The sequence below is a fragment of the Maylandia zebra genome, linkage group LG8 (genome assembly GCF_041146795.1).
Source record: "Maylandia zebra isolate NMK-2024a linkage group LG8, Mzebra_GT3a, whole genome shotgun sequence".
Lineage (NCBI taxonomy): Eukaryota > Metazoa > Chordata > Actinopteri > Cichliformes > Cichlidae > Maylandia > Maylandia zebra.
In genome coordinates, this window is record NC_135174.1 from 9,175,920 (window position 1) to 9,194,842 (window position 18,923).

The 18,923-nt window shown below is 40.1% G+C and overlaps 1 protein-coding gene across 2 annotated transcripts; it reads right to left on the bottom strand.

The window, feature by feature from the left end:
• Positions 1–16,831, bottom strand: gucy2cb (guanylate cyclase 2Cb). 2 transcript variants are annotated; one of them, XM_004557575.6, is made up of 27 exons: positions 16,326–16,831; positions 15,129–15,247; positions 12,711–12,778; positions 12,329–12,544; positions 12,059–12,177; positions 11,466–11,568; positions 11,198–11,312; positions 10,697–10,838; positions 10,161–10,243; positions 9,897–10,005; positions 9,221–9,302; positions 7,536–7,638; positions 7,395–7,451; positions 7,206–7,277; positions 7,002–7,106; positions 6,792–6,878; positions 5,020–5,152; positions 4,792–4,929; positions 4,560–4,636; positions 4,378–4,469; positions 4,070–4,228; positions 2,151–2,343; positions 1,896–2,070; positions 1,686–1,784; positions 1,402–1,496; positions 1,200–1,276; positions 1–1,116 (listed from the first exon to the last, which is right to left on the bottom strand). In XM_004557575.6, the coding sequence occupies exons 1-27, from the start codon at positions 16,525–16,527 to the stop codon at positions 903–905; spliced, it is 3,234 nt and encodes a 1,077-aa protein (XP_004557632.3). In that variant the 5' UTR covers positions 16,528–16,831; the 3' UTR covers positions 1–902. The 2 variants fall into 2 exon arrangements, with proteins under 2 accessions (XP_004557632.3, XP_023009143.3); XM_023153375.3 differs by having other exon boundaries at positions 1,396–1,496.
• Between the last annotated feature and the right edge of the window lie 2,092 nt (positions 16,832–18,923).

The window sequence follows — 18,923 nt, forward strand, 5'->3', positions numbered from 1 at the left end:
TATTACAAATACAAATGTATTACTGTAGTTCTAAAACCTTTTCCAAACTGTACAATGCACAAAAAGGGCGAACCTGCATTTCTGTCTGTGCAAAACGGCCTCTTCTGTTCTTATCGTGTTCCTGTGTTTTGTTAGTTGAACAGGCCATTAGCAGCATCTGCACTGGCATGCGAGGGTGCTGCGGCTGGCTCATCCCATAGTAAGTGAATCAAATCCAAAAGCGCTGCCACCTGACCACATGAGCATCAGCTGTGTTTGGGTTTGTTTGTTTTTTGCGATATAACTGGTGCTGAAATTTTGTGCATTTATTTATTTATTTATTTATTTATTTATTTATTTATTTATTTATTTATTTATTCTTTATTTTTCCAAGTGTCTTTGACCCCTCATAACTTCAGTTTGGGTTTCCACACTATTTTATAGATGTATGTAGATCAATTTCCGAACCGTATTATTACACATTCACAGGTGTAAAAATACAGATGTAGCAAAAAATAATTTTGGCATAAAAGGAAAAAGAGCTAGAAGCTGAGCCTGGAATCAAAATTTGGATAAAAATGAATCCTTAAATATGCTAAATCTTGTTTTAGCAGAGTACCAGACCTTCAAAGTTGGCCTAAAATGCCCTTTTTGACCGTTTTTCTTTTGACGGAGGATAACAAAATCCCCCAACTGGTTATAGAAAAAAATCTGCACTGAACAAATCTAAGGTTTTGGCTTTCAGCTATGACACTTGAGCATTACATCAATTACATAGTACAAAGTTTCCACCCGCCGTTTCCAACCACCCAAAATGATGGCAGGAAATAATGCGTGAATATTTGAGGACTTTTAATTCCTCATTTTTCTATGCTTGATTTCCTGCTCTATATGCAATAACAGGCAAATAGTTACAGCATGCTCTACAGGAAGGTACTGAGTGTGTTATCCACAGTGGCTAGATGCAGGTACTCGGGAAGGCTGCTCTCAGACTCGACCTCTGACCCCTGGTCGCTGGTGTCCTCCTTGCTCTGACTTGGTAGCAGCTTCTTCCTTCGCACGGAACCTCGCGAGCGACGCTCCAAACACGTCAAGGTCATGTGGGCGAGGTCCTGCTGGAGCCGCTGGACGTTTTCACTGGAAGAGAAAGCACCGTGTTGAAAGAGTGAATCTCAGATGCGGAGCTGCATGTGAAAGGATTTTATCTCCTTTTTGCTCACGTTGTGGGTGGAGTAGGAAGATCGTAGTCTTCACCAGTTTCACCTGTCAACCAGTAAGTTGTTTCTGTGCCTTTACCCTAAAAAAACCCCACATATTCATCACAGTCACTGGCATCAGTGTCGCAGTGAAGGTTTTTGTCACTGTATCTCAATTTAATTTGGCTGACATGCTGCTACATTGAATGTAGAGACCAACCTTTACCTTCAGGTATGTTTCCCCTCTCATCTCATACTCAAACTTGCAGTTTGTTCTCTCCAGGATATCTATGGTAGGCTGACTGACATGGATCCGCAGGGCTGTGAGATAAAAAGAAAGACAACAGAGCTTGGCTGTGGTCACTTTATTTAATTAGGCTGACTGCTGGCTTCTATAATTGCGCTAGACTAATGTACGGGAAGTCATTCATGTAAAATAACGAGAACAAAGGAAGCGGCTGGAGAAAATGTCAGTGTAAATCAGTTTGTTCATTACATGTGTCCACTCACGGTGTCCTGTAGATTCCATACGAGATGCTGTGTTGACCGTGTCTCCGAATAAACAATATCTGGGCATCTTTATTCCCACGATGCCCGCCGCACAGGGACCTGAACCCACAAACAACCAGGAGACAGAAGAATTAGTGTAAAGATCAGCAGGAGGTGAATTGATTTGCCAAAATGACTAGTTTAAAAAATGAAAAACAAAGAAGAAGAGACCTGAGTGTACACCGATTCGTATCCACACAGGAATACCGGGAAGATGCCGGAGCTGGAAGGTGCCCATGAATGCCAAGATGTCCAGCGCCATGCGGCAAATATCCACTGCATGCCTGTTCCCGTTTCTCTTTGGAAGACCAGAAGCAACCATGTAGGCATCCCCTATTGTCTCCACCTGAGGATAGTAAAGGAAACCATGATGTTCGTGCTCATTGCCGGGTGCCTGAATGTCTTCGGTTTCATCCCTGCCAATACCTTGTACACATCGTGGTGGTCGACGATGCTGTCAAACCCCTTGTAGATGTCGTTTAGCATGTCCACAACTTCCATCGGCGTGCTGTACTGGCACAGAGTGGTGAAGCCAACTATGTCACTGAAATATATTGTAACTTCATCGTACAGCTCTGGCTCCACAGCCCCGGTCTCCTTCAGGCTTTTAACCACCGGGCTTTTAACCACAGAGAGAAACATAATAAAGAAAAGACATTTTTTCCATTGAGATTTCATTCTGATTTTGAGTTGGTTAAACCAAAGGCCCCCCCAAGTTTCCCCAACAGTTCATTCATCCATTTCATCCATGTATCGTTTATTTTTAAATAACTATCCTTTTTAAACAGTTCAATAATGCTACTTGTTACAACCATTTAACTGTTAATTTACACTAACGTTTTGATCATTAATTAACACTAATTATTTCAATTATTTACTCATAATTAAGGTAACATTTCTAACCATTTAAAGAGACAAATGTATGCTAATTTAGTAACTATTTAACCATTAATTTGTGTTAGCTTTTTAAAAACTATATAGCTTTTAATTAATAGGGTTACTATTAGACTAGGCCTTTTATTAGTCAGTTTGTATTAACTATTCATTTAACAATTTTATTCAACAATGTATGGTAACTTTTTAACCATTTATAGCCATTCATTAATGCTAATTTTTTAACATAAGATCAGATAAGATAACCTCCATTAGTCCCACTGTTTGTTTGTTTTTTACAGCAGAAAGTGGACAGTGCAAAGTTACAGAAGCAAAAATTAAGAAAAAACACTGGAATAGGATAAGATAATAAGAATAAGATACTGTACACAATAGAATAGAATAAAATACTATATACAACAGAATAAAATGCAATGTTGACAGCTTCAGGTACCTTGGTGTTTATCTGAACAATAAACTGGACTGGACTCATAATTCAGACGCCCTCTACAGGAAAGGGCAGAGCAGGCTGTACCTGCTGCGGAGTCTCAGGTCTTCTGGAGTGGAGGGCCCACTCCAGAAGACCTTCTATGACTCTGTGGTGGCTTCAGCCATCTTTTACAGTGTGGTCTGCTGGGGTGGCAGCATCTCTGCCGGGGACAGGAAGAGACTGAACAGGCTGATCCGCAGGGCCAGCTCTGTGTTAGGATGGACCCAGTGGAGGTGGTGAGTGACAGGACAATGGTGGCTAAGCTGTCATCTCCCACCCCATGCAGGAGACTCTGAAAACATTATTTAACCACTAATTTACCTATTTAAAATATTTAATCCAGTAGTTTATGCTAACTTTTAAAACGCTTTAACCGTCAGTTTACAAAACTTATTTTAACAATTCAGTCAAACAATTTAAAGTAACCTTTCTAATCATTTATTGTCATTAATTTATGCTAGCTTTTTAAACTATACTGTAACTACTAACTTATCTATTTCAACTATTTAATCCAATAGTTTATGCTGTTTAAACTCAAATTTATATTCACTTTTAAAAATTATATAGCTATAAATGTATACTACCCATTAAAAATATTCAATCCAACAATTTATGCTTAGCTGAACTTTTACAGCCACTTAGCATTTTTAGCATATTTCTTCTTCAAATTTTGACTTGTTTTTGGAGGCATAGTACATACACGGCCAATCACATTTACACCTAATTTAGAATCACCAATAAACTTAACATGGATGTCTTTGAACTCTGAGAAGAAACCAAGCCAACGTAGAGAAAACCAACGTAGGCAAGGGGTGACCTTCTTGCTTTAAGGTGACAGTGCTAACCACTGAAACTCAGTGCTGGTCACTGTTAATGTAGAAATAAAACGAATTCTCTAACAGTGCATGAATGATTTAGCATCTATGTCCTGATTGTTCTAAGTGTCTAATGATGTGAATTTGTTCTTTAAGTGTAAACAAACCCAGGCAGCAGCATAAAGTTAAGATTGTCAGCTCGATCCCTCTCAGCTTTGTAGAGAGCCGTTCTCTCTTCCACCAGGTACTCCAGGTTTCTGGAATACATCTGCAGCCGTCTGATCATGTTATCCAAGTAGCTCTCATTTTCCTGATTATGGATTTTACTGGAGTGATGAAGAGGAGAAGAAAAGGGATATGAGGAGGGAGATATATTTAGAAATCTGTAATCCGTTTCCCAGAAACTATAAAGGCTACACCAGGACATGCACACTGATAGCTGAAAACAGCAATAACATAAAGAGAGCATTATTACCTGATGATTTTCCCCAGATAAATTTCCACTTTCTTAAAGTCAGGTCTTTTTTCTGGGTCCTCGTCCCAGCAGCTTTTTATCAACGTGTACACCTTACAGGAGGAAAGAACAATTTGAATACAATACAGACAAAACAGATGCTGAAAATAAAATAAAGCTGGCACATGAATGGAAAAAAAAACCTCTAATTCTTTCTCTGAAGCCGTCTCAAAGTTAAGATCAGGTCTGAAGTAGGATGACTTGAGCCTGGACAGTTTTTCTGTTGAGAAACACACAGAGACGCAGATGGCATTGTAGTGTAGCTCCGGATCAAACAGGTCTTCTTTCTTTCACTCTGAACTTGGTGGTGCAGAGATGATCATTTGCAAACAAAATGACTGTAACTGTCACGTGTTGTATTTGAGTGTTGGAAACCTGATCGGTCGGAGCAGGATTCAGTGTAGAAGGTGTTCTTCCTGAGAACAATCTCTTGCGCAATGATGGCAAAACTGTAGACGTCTCCTTTCTGAGACGTGCCCTCGTTCCTCAGATGCTCCGGAGCTGTCCACAAGTCTGACAGGATGATGTGGAGACAGACAAACGTTAGCAGGTAAAGAAGAGAACAAAAAGATATTTCAGGAGGATTTTTGTTTGCGGCGTCACCTTGGAAGGGGCTAAGAAAAGCATTGCAGCCAAAGTCTGTGATCTTCACCACCATGCGGTTGTCCACCACACAGTTGGTGGATTTGAGGCGACCGTGAACCTGAATGTCACTGGCATGGAGGTAAGACATGCCCTGCACAGAGGATTCAGAGCAACATTACACCTTCCACTGGTGGAAGTAATGAGATTTATGGAAAATCAAAGAGGCGGTGAGTAATCTGGTGTTTAATGACCTCTGCTGGCAGGCAGAGGCAAGTGCAACAGCAGCTCCCATAACACAGGTCTGCAAAAACAATTTATTTTTTCAGTCGCATGGGATATTTTTGGTAAATGTTATGTTTTTTTAGGGTGCTGAATCCAAAAATGACCTCCATTTCCCTCCATTACATACAGTTTGCTTTTGCAAAACATGAAGAGTTTACATTAAACTAAAAACATGAATTAAGAAAACCTGACAAAATTGAATTTTTAAAATATTTTTCCTCGTTTCAGTGAGTAAAAATCTATGAGAAGCAGTCAAAAGATCCTATGCACCTTTTGGTTGCAGACCTGTGTAATCCTGCTCTTCATTTAAACCAAACCTTTTTAATAATTTTGAGCCAGAAAAAAATACTTATATAAAAGCTTACTGTGCCTTCACAGGGTCTGACTTATCAAACAACAAGCTTAGAACAAAAAACCCCACCAACACTTAAATGTTACATTTTAAATGTTTAATCATTTAATTATTAACTAGTGGGATAATATTGAGTCTTTCTGGTAAGTTGCCAAGTTGTTTATCGCACTGTGACATCAATCAAACTGATCAAACTTTAGAGGCACAGTCTTTTAATGGCTTTGTTTTGATCACAGTTGTTACAGATAAGGAGGCCTCTTCACTATATGTACTTCTTATTGAAACTATAAATCCATTTTCTTTATGCTTGTCCATCCTTCAGCTCACAGTGACAACATGACTAAAGATAGTTTAAAAATGGGTTCTTTGCAAAGTTGTTTGTTATGTGTAGATACAACACTGGTTCATCCCTTTTTTTATGCTTGCATAGTCTACTGGACAAAAAATGAGTGAAAAAGCAGCCAATGTCTAAATAAAAACTTTAAAAGATTTTCAGAAAGCCTGCAAAACTATTGCTTAAGAGTCGTTTGAACAAAGCAACAAAATCTGGCTCCTTGGAAGCAAACTATGAAGACATGAGGGGACTTTTGCACAGCGCTGTGTAATCCTGGCAGTCACATTACACTCAGTTTGTCCGTTTGGCTTTTGATAGAACTTCTAAAGTTTTAGTAAACGATTATTACTCACGTGAAATAAGTGTCAGGATTGAGCGAACCTTCCTTTCTTTTTGATGATGATGTTCTGGGTTCAGTTTATTATACGGTAACAGGTGAAGTGATCCCATTGCAGTTTACATCAGGTACAAAAGTTTATTACCAGTTATTCAGGGATCTTTTATGTCACGCTGCATGAATGGTGAGTAATATTGACTAACGCTAAGTTTCATAACCCTTTTTCAGTTATGTATTAAGACAGATTGCTACTAACTATGTCAAGCTCTCAGTACATTGTCCTCTGTAATGATTTATGGTGTTTAGTGAATGCTGCTGCTTTATGGCAGATACACGTGACCGTTTTTCCGCTCAGGGCGGCGAGTAACGAGTCAATCTCCACTTGTGTGGTCTCTTATCATGCCACACACCGCATGTGATGCTTGCAAATGCTTAACTTTGATAATTGTTCTGCTCACGGGCAAAGTCGAGCACTTCTCTCTCACCTTGGCGATGTCGTACATGACAGAGATCTTGAACTCCCAGTCCATGAAGGTCTCCTCTGGGTATGAAATCTTGTCATTCAGCACACACTTGAAAAAGAAAAAGACACCCCAGTTCTGCATTAATACGCTTTTATTCTTCACACTTCTTGACGGCTGTGTTTAAACTGAGACCTGAAGATGGATTTAAATTGAAAGTTTTGCTACACGTACCCTGAGCGAGCCTCGCTCGCCATACTCAAACACGCCAAAGACACCGTGATCTAACTTGACTGTGCCGTAAAACTTTGTGAGGTTGTAGTAGTCGATGTGCAATAGCTGCAGGGGGGGCAAACATGTGGAGTGCTAGTGAGTTTGGATAAACATTAACAAAGAGGGCTGGCAGTAAAAGGATTTCAGTGTGATAAGACGTCTTACCGCATTGAGCTCCCTTTTCTGGGTTTTATCAAAGTTCCCATCCGAGTTCTTCAGCTCCTTCAAGATCACAATCTGAAAGAAATATTGCAGAAGCACCAACCAGATTACATCTGCTAACTCACTTTCATCAGTGCAAAAGCACTAGATGCTGACTGATTTGGAAAACACTGCAGGATGCTGTCCATCTACCTTCTTATCGTAGAGCGCACAGCGGATCTTGAACTTCTTTTTCTTCTTACTTTCAATCTAACGGGGGTTAGAGGAAGGTCGCTGTCACAGCATTCTTAAAGCTGACTTGACTGAGGTGTTTACTGAGGTGTTTTCACTTACATTAAGGGAGATGACGTTGATGTCATCATTTTCCATCAGCGTGATGAGATCAGAGTTCACGTGGGACCAGCGCTTCCTGAGCAGTCGATCTCTTCTGTTCTGTCTATGCGGGAAAGAAAAAACTGCATCAGGAGATTATTGGTAAAGGTTGGTTGCACGAAAAGCATCTGACTCCTATGTTTATAAAAGGCAGCTTTCAATTTAAATTTCATGTCATGAGTCCATGTTTTAGAGAGTGTAATAGAGCTATAACCTGTATAGTACATACAGACTTTCAGATTATTTTTCATGTAACCTGAAAGTCCGTATATACACAGCTCTAAAAGATAATTGTAGCACCTTTTAATCAGAGTGTAGCATCAAGCCAGTTACACGTCTGGGACACTAATCTGGTCAGTTTAGAGGAGGTTAGTTCAGTTTCAGGTGGAGGTCGCTGACATTTTCTGACCCTCTTCATCTTTTCTGATGGTTTTTTCACTACTTTTGCATTTTTCTGGGGTCAGTGTCACTCCTGGTGGCATGAGGTGATACCTTGACCCTACAGAGGCTCCACAGGTAGTCCAACTCCTCCATGTTGGCACATTAATACGTGCCATTTACAAAAGGTTTGCTGTGTCTCCCGAGACAGTCTCAAGAGCACAGAGGAGATTTAACCCACTTTTTTGTGCAAGATGAGAACTGTCAAAGCTCCAGCAGGACACTAGTGTTAATGTCTCTGACCAGACAATCAGAACAGACTTCATGAAGCTGGTTTGAGGGCCCAGCGTGTTCCAGTGGGCCCTGTGCTCACTGCCCAGCACTGTGGAGCCTAATTCACATTTCCACAGAATACCAAAACAGGCAGGTCCACCACTGGAGCCCTGTGCATTGCACAGATGAGAGCAGGTTCATTTGAGCACATGTGACAGAAGTGAAAGGGTTTGGAGAACCCGTGGAGAATGCAATGCTGTCTGTAACATCCTTCAGCATGACTGGTTTGGTGGTGGGTCAGTGATGCACTGGGGAGGCATATACATAGAGGGACGCAGAGATGTCTACAGACCCTGACTGGCATCGGGTATCAGGATGAAATCTTCCTCTGAATACACAGCAATGCCCATCCTTATATGCTGAGAGTATGCAGGAAGTTTCTGGACGATGATACCGATGTCTGGCCTCCACACTTGCCTGACACCTTTGGTTTCAGTTTCAGCCCATCTGAAGCTGTCAGGTTGCACCTCAGACTGTCCAGGAGCTCAGTGACACCCAGGTCCAGATCTGGGAGTAGATCCCCCAGGACACCATCCATTATCTCATCAGGAGCATGTTGTAAAGTGGCCTAGCCTGCTGCTGCTTTTCTTCAATTTGATTTTTGGGGGTGTCTTTGAATTCAGCCCTTTGTAGGTTGATCATTACATTTCCATTACATTTTGGGGCACTTTATCACTCCTAACACATTACCAAGTCCCCATCAATGTGAATATCCACTGTGTTTTTTTTCTCATTAAAAGCTGTCGTGTTTTCAAAGTTTTCCTGCAATTTTTGGAGCAGTGTATCTACCGTACTACTATATATGCCATTATATGATGGGGCCAAAATCATTTATGTAAATTCATGACCTTTTGCAGAGAATCCAAACATTTAATTAAAATCTGCCACACACTTAATAACTCCGTTATTCTCATGTTCCATGTGCTACGGCATACCTGTAGAAAATAAAGGCGATCGTGGCCACTACGACCACAGTAACAGCCAACACAATCATAATGATGTCGCGAATCGCAGGGCCTGCAGTAATAAAGACAAAAAAGAGGCACCATTTCAGTTCCAAGCCGATGCTTCTGACACACAGAGGACAAAAGATAAACATGGGCCGAGCGTTCAAGTGCCATAATATTTAAGCTTATCTCAGATAGGGCTGTGAGGAGGTCATCTACAGGAAACAAAAGAAGAACTGAGCCATAAAACCACTTCATATAAAACATGCAAAAGTTGATGTACGTGGAGCAGTTTGTGGTTGCTATAACTTTTCCTCCTGTTCATACCCACCATTAATGCTTATTAAATGAAAACAGGGACACAAACAGAGAGGTGCTTAAACCACAGCTGAAGCCTTACATATAATTCACCGGAACCTGGATTAGTGCAAGTCTTTGAAAACGACCTGACTGAGTGGATGCAAACTGATCAGGCCTTGTTGTGGAGATCTAAATCATTATGGTGGACATGCCTTCTTTCTAGAGGACAAAAAAGGAAGTTCTCTTAACATAAATCTTTAAAATATTAAGGTTAAGACATATTTTGAGGTTGTGCCCACTGAACTCAATGATATAGCTAAACATGCGTATGTGTGTGTGTGTGTGTGTGTGTCTTTCGATGTACCGCTGTCTGGCATGTTATTGGGAAGTCTTTTCCCCCAGATGAACTTAGGAGCCTCCTCCACCACTGTGGTTTTATTGCGCTCCGTGTCAAATGTGAATAAAATATCGTACTGGGTGTGACACAAGAGGGGAGGAAAAAAACAAAAAGACACATTTTAGCATCAAACCAGAAGCAAGAGATGCAGCACAGTAAGGTTTTATTTTGAATCTTTTCTTCGTGTATTCACTGCTAAATGCCAAAAAAGAAAACAGGAGAAAAAGATACCTTGTTGTCAGTAGTGGTGTAGATGATTGAGAAAGCCACGTCTCTGTCCCCGTACTTGTCCAGCGTATAATTCCCAGCAATCCCTGAGCAGAATCACACAAACGTTTTTAAACTTCTGTTCGCTTCATTTCACCGTGTGTGTCAGCTGTAAACCTTTAATGCGTCTCTCAGTCAAACTTGCACTCACAACCGGCTGCTTACAGCTGCGGGCTGTTATACCAACACTCTTTGTGTCAATGAAAACACAAAGAAGTGATAGCAGTTGACAGCCTCCATCTGTTCGACCTCACAGTAGCCATGTCTGCTCTGAGATCAGCTCATTAGTGTTTTGGTGGATGGTGTTTTCCCACTTTTCACGAGCTAATTTTAGCATTTATTACTGTTTTGCTCAGTATGCTTAACTGCAACTATCTGCAGCTGCCAAAAAAGTATTAAATGCTAACTTGTGTAAATTCTTGTGTATTTGCTAATACACATACTTGCAGCTTGTATGCAAGCACTTCCCCCTCCTCGCTGTTATCTTCCACCTGCCTTACCAGTAAATTTGGTGTTTCTGAAGTAATTTACATTCACATATTCCGTCCTGTGAAGCTGAGACTGATTTTGTTTAGAAATTGTTCTCATCACTTGGCCAATAAAGAGCACTGCGTCATGGTACGCGGCCATGTAGTCGTTCATCTGCAGAGGAACAGACAGAGACAGATGGTTGGAACTACTTTCTCAGTACAGCCCTTAGATTTGAGTGAAGGAGCTCTAAGATGCATCCTTCACTACACAGGTGATGAATTATTTTATATATTTTTTACTCAGTGAAGACGTTATTTAATGATATTTCATTGAACATTTATTATTAACTCTTCCGAGGTCCATTTCTGGTTGGCATGGTCCTGTGTTGTTAATCCCTTATTTTCCCTTAAAACCCTACAAGTTGATTATTCAGAGTGAGCGGAACAAAAACAGCCAATCAGAGCTAACCTTTTTTGTATTGCTACAGAAGCACTGCAAAGAGAGAAGTTGTGTATTTCTGGTTTGCTCACCGTGTTGTTGTCTTTAAGGTCTGGGTTGATTCTGTAGCTTCGGGTGTTCGGCATGGTGAGCACCAACACGTTCTTCATTTCTGGCAGCGACGATGTGTTGGTGTAGTATACATCACTGTGTAGAGGAATCAGCAGAGGTCTGATGAAAAATTCTACATGTGCAAAAATTTCCTGAAGTACTGATTGTGAATCACTGCTGTGGGGTTAGAGAAAAAGAAAACAAGTGGAATAAATAGGAACAGAAGTGAAATGATTCAACAGCACTAACCTGTAAAGATCAATGAGGATGAAGGCGATATCACTGCTGTCCGCAGCCTTAGAGCCGTTTTTAATTTCCACTAGGTCCATTGGTGATCCACACATGATGAACACTGCAGCGGAGAAGTATTTGTAACAGAACAGTCTTTCAGTTATTTTTTTTCTTCTGTTTTTTTGCCTAGTTGGCCTTGGGACTCAAATACAAACTTGATTTCCATTTAAATTACTTCTTCAACCTTGAAACCAAAGTTAATACCAAAACCTAAAGCCATCAAGCATAGCCTGATACTGTTGATGTTTTTTTAATTCACCCTTCATAATGTGGCGTAAAAATATGCAGCAGGAAGTTCAAAGAAAAGCTATTATGGCCCTCGAGCTAGCTCTCCTTCTGAAACAGAAAATTCCGAGTCTCCCTCGTGATGACAGCGTTAACAAACTCAATAGTTGAATTAAATGTGCTTTGTAGGTCCTGGGCTCTCTTAGGAAAATAGAATCCAAACTGTCTGTGTGTGTTGTCCCAGCAAACTGAAGCCATTGTTATGTCTCGCTGTGAAAACAGAGAGGTTTTCAATCTTGTTTGAGAAAAATACATCAAATTCTTACAGTTGGATGTCCTGTTGCGTAATGTAAGCACGCTGTGCAGTTCTGTGGGACTGCGTAGAGGCGTTATTGAAATATTTAAGGCAAGCGGTTCCACCGTCGCTTCAATTGCACTTACATACCTGAAGATGAAAATGAATATAATGCATAATTTAAATTAAAAACATTTTATTACATTTAAAAATGTAACTAGAATATAATTAAAAATATAATTTATTAGATTTTGTAATAGCTCACAACAGATGAGTCTCTCCTTAAAGATGGGTTACTCACCAAACGCATTCCTCTGTGGGGTTCGTTGTTTTATAAGTATACGCTGCCTTCCATGAAGGTTTGAGCTCATTGTTTTCTTTCCAGAACTGGGTGACAAAGTCAACGATCTTGCGTGCAGGTGGCAGGAGTCGCTGCAAGTTGAAGGTGTAGTCGCACGAGCGACCAAAGCTTCCCGCTGAGAGAATGGGTCTACTGAGACTCATGCCGGCTTCCTTACTGGAAGAAGAGAATAAAAAAGAGTGGGAGACAATGGTATCGACTAATTATGATAAACGGGTGAACGATAAGCATAGTGCAACACAGGCAAAACCTGTTTGAAAATCTGAAGTGTCCTTTTCAAGCTTATTGGCAGAATCATGTCCTTGAAAAATTCAGAACTTACTCAACTATTGGGAAAGTAGCTAAGGTGCACGTGGGTCCAAGCACAGCACATCCCAGATTTCCTGATTCCTGCAAAAATAAAAACATATACAGTGAATAATTCACAGATTTTTATGTAAATTTTGCCTGATCTTTAAACTCCTGAGACCCAAACTCTTGTTTTCTTCCAGGTTCTTGGAAATCGACCTGTTTTCCTTGCACTAGAAGTGGTTTGTGGAAAAATGTTCTCACTGTGGGACAGCAGGTTTATTTTACTATATAACATAATAAAGTCATCAGGGTGTAACAAAGTCTAAAATATTTTTATTACAACACCTGCTCAGATAAAATCGCAAATGATGCAACATATCCAAAAGCCTTGTAACTTGAACATTTTACATGCTCCATACTCCAAACTTGAAGCATGCACCAAGGCAAAAAACAACCAAACAAGCAAACATCTGTTTACTACACTACTCAGACAAACTCAATACGCCATAGAACTGTGCAAAATCTCAGGTGTGGTGCATAATAAGACATTACTTGGAATTTATATAGGACCTTATAGAATCATGTGAAAGACTTTGTGTTAAACTGAGACCCCAGCCCTGCTTGTACAAGTGCCTTCAGCAGGAATACCTTGAAGTTTTCTGTATGATTTTGTCATCATTTTATCTCTAAAATCATTCTTATGCAATTTTGCCCCCATCTTCTTTAGAACGTTGCTCACACAGAATTTCAGGCAGGCTGAACTTTGGGCCTTTGCAGCACTTTGATCCTTTCATTTCACAGCAATTATGTTGTAGATTTGCCGCTGTGCTTTGATTATTGTTGCATGAACCATTTTTAACCTGTTGGATAGATGGCCTCACATCTTAAAAGGAATTCATGGTCAACTCAGTGACTGCAACGATCCCAGATCCTGTGGATGCAAAACAAGCCCCAAACAGAACCCCTCCACCACGGTGTTTGACAGTTAGTATGAGGGCATTGTGCTAATAAGGTGTGTTTGGTTGTAGCTCTTGGGTTTTTTGCAGTTTCTCTGAGCATTGCACGGTCTGGGCTTTGGGTGAATTTGCTGGAACATCTACTCCTGGCATTGTCTTAATCCTGGCATTACCTGAATGCTCCAGACCAGCAAACTGTTAAAACCTCTGCTTTTATAGAGGTGTTCGCACTTACTGATGATAAGTTAATCAAGTGCATTTGAATCAAACATCATCCTCTTTTCTACTTGTGTCTTGTTCATGGCTGTGGAGTGTTTTTCAGAGATTTATCTCATTAAATTCTATAATTTGCAAATATTTCTAAAGTAAAATACATGCTTTTTTCCTAAGCACGAGGTGGAAACACCCAGACCTTCTTCTATTAGCTATCCAACTGCTACTCTGCAACCTGCTCTTCTCAAAGCCAGTTGAGAGAATTTCTTCCATATGTCAAATCTCCTCCTAGTTGGACATTAAAAACCTCACCTAGGAGGCATTCAAGAGGGGTCCATGTCAGATGCTCTCAATGTGCCTGTATGTTTGGGTTTCACCCAGTGGACAAGAGGATTACTCTCAAGTCGGGGGACGGGTCCTGACCGTCATTTGCGCTTATGCACCGAACGCATAAGCGGGGGGAAGAAGATGGCCCAGCTGCGGACTCCAGCTGGGAGTTTTCATTGTTCACATTCTTATGTTGCATGCTAATAACAATTAAACTTGGAGGGCTGAAGGCTGGGAAATGGCCTGCAAAGGGTATTCATAAGTGCACTCGGTACTGATATTTGATTTTGTAATCCCATCATCACATCTGGACCAGATGTCTTGGCTAGGTAGAGAGTTGAGCTGTCAAGTAACTACCAAGTGGTACAGTAAAGGTACGCTGGGAGCATCGGGCAGAGGCCCCTAGTCCAGGAGATCTTCAGCTCAACCTCTGGAAAAGCTTAGAAAAGATTTTTAGGGTGAGGGTGACACATATTCTGAACCTCCTTAGCTGAGGCAGTTGCAAGGGGCTGTGGCCTTAAGGTGTCCCGTGCCTGCCATGGGGGCAAACTGGAGCAGGAGTCGACTCAAGCTTGGCTGTCGTGTGGGACTTCGGCAGTAGACAGCAAATACCAGCAGGCCAAGCAAGGCATGTCTTTGACAGTAGTTGAAGGAAAACTGGGGTGTTCAGAAAGGAAGTGAAATAATAGTTTTCGTTGGCTTAGCAGTGATTCTGTTAAGTTTTTACAGAAATTTACTGAGACTGGCATAGTCTTATTTTGATTTGTGGTCTTGCACAAAAAAGGTGTCTATGGCATTAATGAGGAGAGCAGGTCTGCGAACTAAAAGGTGCATAAACCCATAAATGAATGTCCTGTGGAAGCAAGATCTCAGGGTTACACAAGCTCATGTATATGTGCATCCAACATGCTAATATTCTTTCTATTTTTTAATATAAAACTGTAGCTACTTACCGTCAGGTTGTTTAGCTCTGCAACTGCTTCACATGAACTGCTCCGGCAGCCTCGGTACCAGTATAAGGTTGTGTCAAACCCACTGAAATTCGCAGTTAGGTTAAAAGTCACAGCTGGATCTTGGGTGTGTGGAAAGAAAGAAAGTTCCAGATGTTAGTTTTGACTTTCTCTCCATTTTGAACTGCAGTGTGTATGTGGATATTAGATTTGTTTTAAAGAGAAATAAAATGTGTGTGTGTGTGCGTGTGTGTGTGTGTGTGTGTGTGTGTGTGTGTGTGTGTGTGTGTGTGTGTGTGTGTGTGTGGAGGAAGTAGGCCCTGAATTCTACCATATATGTAAAATCTATTAATTTGGGGAAGTTTACACTCCACAACAGTAAAAGACACAGAACCATGTAAGCTTAAATAGCTAGCTACAGCTGAAAAATCATAGTTGCTAATAAAAATAAAACACCAACAAATTTCAGCTGGCAAACAAGACAACTACTTTTGATTACCTGTGTCATAAACTGGGACATTCTGTTTAAGTTTTATTGATAATGCTTAGAAATAAACCCTACAGGGCTTTCCTAACAGCCACTTAATAAAAACTTGGCTAGATAAAAAATTCCTGCTAGCCAAAAAAAACCTTTTATGTTTAATTATCTTAAATAATGAGTGAGTCACTGTGGGTGAGTCAAAAATAACACCAAACTGTATGTTGTCATGTTGACCAAAAGTCAGGCTAAACTAGTATAAGATAGCTCCTAGCTTAGTAGAACAAGCGTTTTATGCTAGTAAGCTAATAAGCATTGCAGGTAGCTTCCTTGTAATTAATAGGATAACGATCTTTAATCTGCTAGTTTATGAAACTAACTACAGAATATCTGTTAACAGTAGCAGCTTTACTTTTCTTGTATACTTTTTTAGTCTTTAATAGTGAAATCCCTGAATAATTCCTAAAACAGCTTTAAAATTGTTACTTTTGGGAAAAGCAACATGAAAATCTGAAAATAGGAACAGTATGCAAAGCAGTAAATATAAATGAACAATAATAGTCAGTGACATATGTGTTAAATTATCAATATGTATAAACATGAGTGTACCAATATACATACTGTATATAGAGAGTGCTGTTGCGAGAGATCAAAAGGTCTGATTTTGTGCGGATTTGTCATGTGGTTTGTTTGTTTTCTGTTTTAGTTTTTAATTTCATTACCCTGGGCAGCATTAATAGCTGAATCTTTCTCTATGGCCTTCAGTATTTCTCCTTCCACATACTGGAGGCTCCAGGGAGAGTCCTCATCATCCAACAGTATAACGTTGATTGTAATCCCACTCCCACATTGTCCAACACCAGGACACGATGCCACAAGAATTCCAAAGATGAACAAACACAGTAACCAGCTTCCCGAGCCCATTCTCAGCTCCGAGGTGAGTGCTTCTGTTTTTTAAAGAGAGTCCATGGTATCCACCGATCCTGAATCCAGTTCAGTAAAGTCACCAAAACACTCGGAAAACTCTTAACTTATGATCGCCTTGATTAAAGCTTTGCCTGATCCACCAAGGCTTTGAAGAAAAAATAAATCCTGTGCGAAAGTCTGCTCCTCTTTCAACTTTCCTCTAAGCGCTACTCACCTGTTCTTTCTATGTCACCATGTTAATATACAACCTTTAAAGACACAGACGCAGGCCATATAACCTTGTCAGCGCTGTGTCATGGCCTGCATAAATTAAAGCTTAAAGCAAACACGCAGAGCATGGCTTGGTTGTAAGTTTGTTGATAGTCTTACACTCACAAATTTAATTTAATGGAGAATCGTACCATGAAATTGTTTTGTGCAGAAATACAGTTCAATTGGCAAAAAGGAAAACGGCCCAGAAAAAAAAAGATTAATCCTTGAGATATCTTAATTTAAGCAAAGAATAAGGCGTCAATGGCCACATGGGACACTTTTATCAGTAAAGTTAAAGCTATAAAACTTATAAAAATGTAGTCCAATATTTATTCTTCCTTCATCTTCTAAAGCTCTCCAGTTGAGCCAGATTGGAGTCTTTGCCAGCCCAGTTCTGCCCTTGGCTTTATATTTGACAGACTTGTTTTGAAGGGTTTTTTCTTAATCGAGGTAATATTTCTGTAATCGTCCACTTTAGCAGTCTTCTGTGGTCTTTTAACTCTTTTGGCATAGCTGTACTGGCCAGTGCATTCCTTCTTTTGTGTTGATTTGTCCTCTACTACAGTTTTTGCTATTTCGCTGACAGGTTTGTTGAGGTTTTCCAGAATAATGATGCCCCTTTTATCTTATTAACTTGTCATGAAATAATAAGAGAACCGACCTCGCCTGGCTTTGTAACTCCAGGTCAATGAATTGTCCGATGAATTTTTAGCCTCTGAAAATTTAGGACAATCTATATCCCTTCAGTTAATGTCAAATTTTTTAATTTTTTAAAAACCCCTTGAATTACAGCTGGAGGTCTGTACTTCACTCACAGCTTGACTATTTAAAATCCTCCTTTTGGGTAAAATAAAGTGGCAGAAAGCAAATCCTGTTCTCTGGAATATCATGATGCAGATTTGGGTTTACCTGTACATGAAAACTCATATGTTGACTGGCAAAATTCATCATTTAAATTAAGAGAAACCACCAGCATGGAGATAGACAAATAAAGACAAATTGCCAAAAATGTCAGTAAGAAATAAAGAGGATATAATGATGGAAAAATCAAAGTCACAGCTGAGAAAAAAACCTCATTTAGTTCTTACACAACAACAGGCATCCGTGTCTACGTGCCACAGACAGAGCCAAACGCACAGCTTATAGACGTCTGATTCACTCCTGTCTGGAAAGGACGGCAAAGAAAGGGGAAAAAAAGAGACGATCAAAGGTTGTTCAGGCCATAAAACCAATACCAGATAAGATGGCTTGGCTGTGAAACCACACATACGCTGATGATTCAGTTCACCGGTGACAACTTTAAACTGAGAGTCCCCTTTCTCAGTTAGCACTACCTCTTCACCTTAATTAACATGAATGCACACACAGTCAGTTAACTCTCATGTTTAATGGTCTGAGCAGCTCCACAGTAACACGCACAGTCAAAACGATCAGCATGTGAACAAAAAACCCACCTTTTTACTTCCTTTCAACATAAACACAAAGATTAGTGCCAACCTGACCTTGGCAGTAACGTTTGATAATGGTAATAATATACTAATAAACTAATTATTAGCTATGCAATAACTATGTTATTCTTTTACACTTAGGTTTTCTCCACAACTACAAGCTGTAATCAGCAGAGGAAAATTCTGGGATCATTGACAAAGTTAATTTTATTTTTAATTTCATTGAGTTCCTGTTCCTGTTTTATATCCAGGCATCTTCACTGATTTTGTTTGGTTGTTGATTTCACAGCTCATGATTCATGTTCTGATCTGCTGTTTGGCCCTAATCACAGTAATCACATGTGGCGCTGCTGAATTCCCATAAAACCGCTCTCTGCTGGATGACATGTGGCTGCAGTGTTCAGGATTTAAAGACAGTTCAGTGTAAACATCACATTTGAACTAAACAAACATAGTACTTATGAATCAGTCCTCTTCTTTCTGCTGCTCATTTCCTGCCTACATTTTTAAAAAATCAATTTTACTGATTTTTCTTCATAACTGGAGCATCTTCTGCTTCACTCACTTTCAGCTTCATCCCAAAGTACTACTGTATATTTACTGGGCGTATTCACAGATGCTTTTCACATGTTCTACACTGCGCTAATGCTGAATATGAAAGAGCTGCTAACTTACCCAGTGTAGTATGTGTTT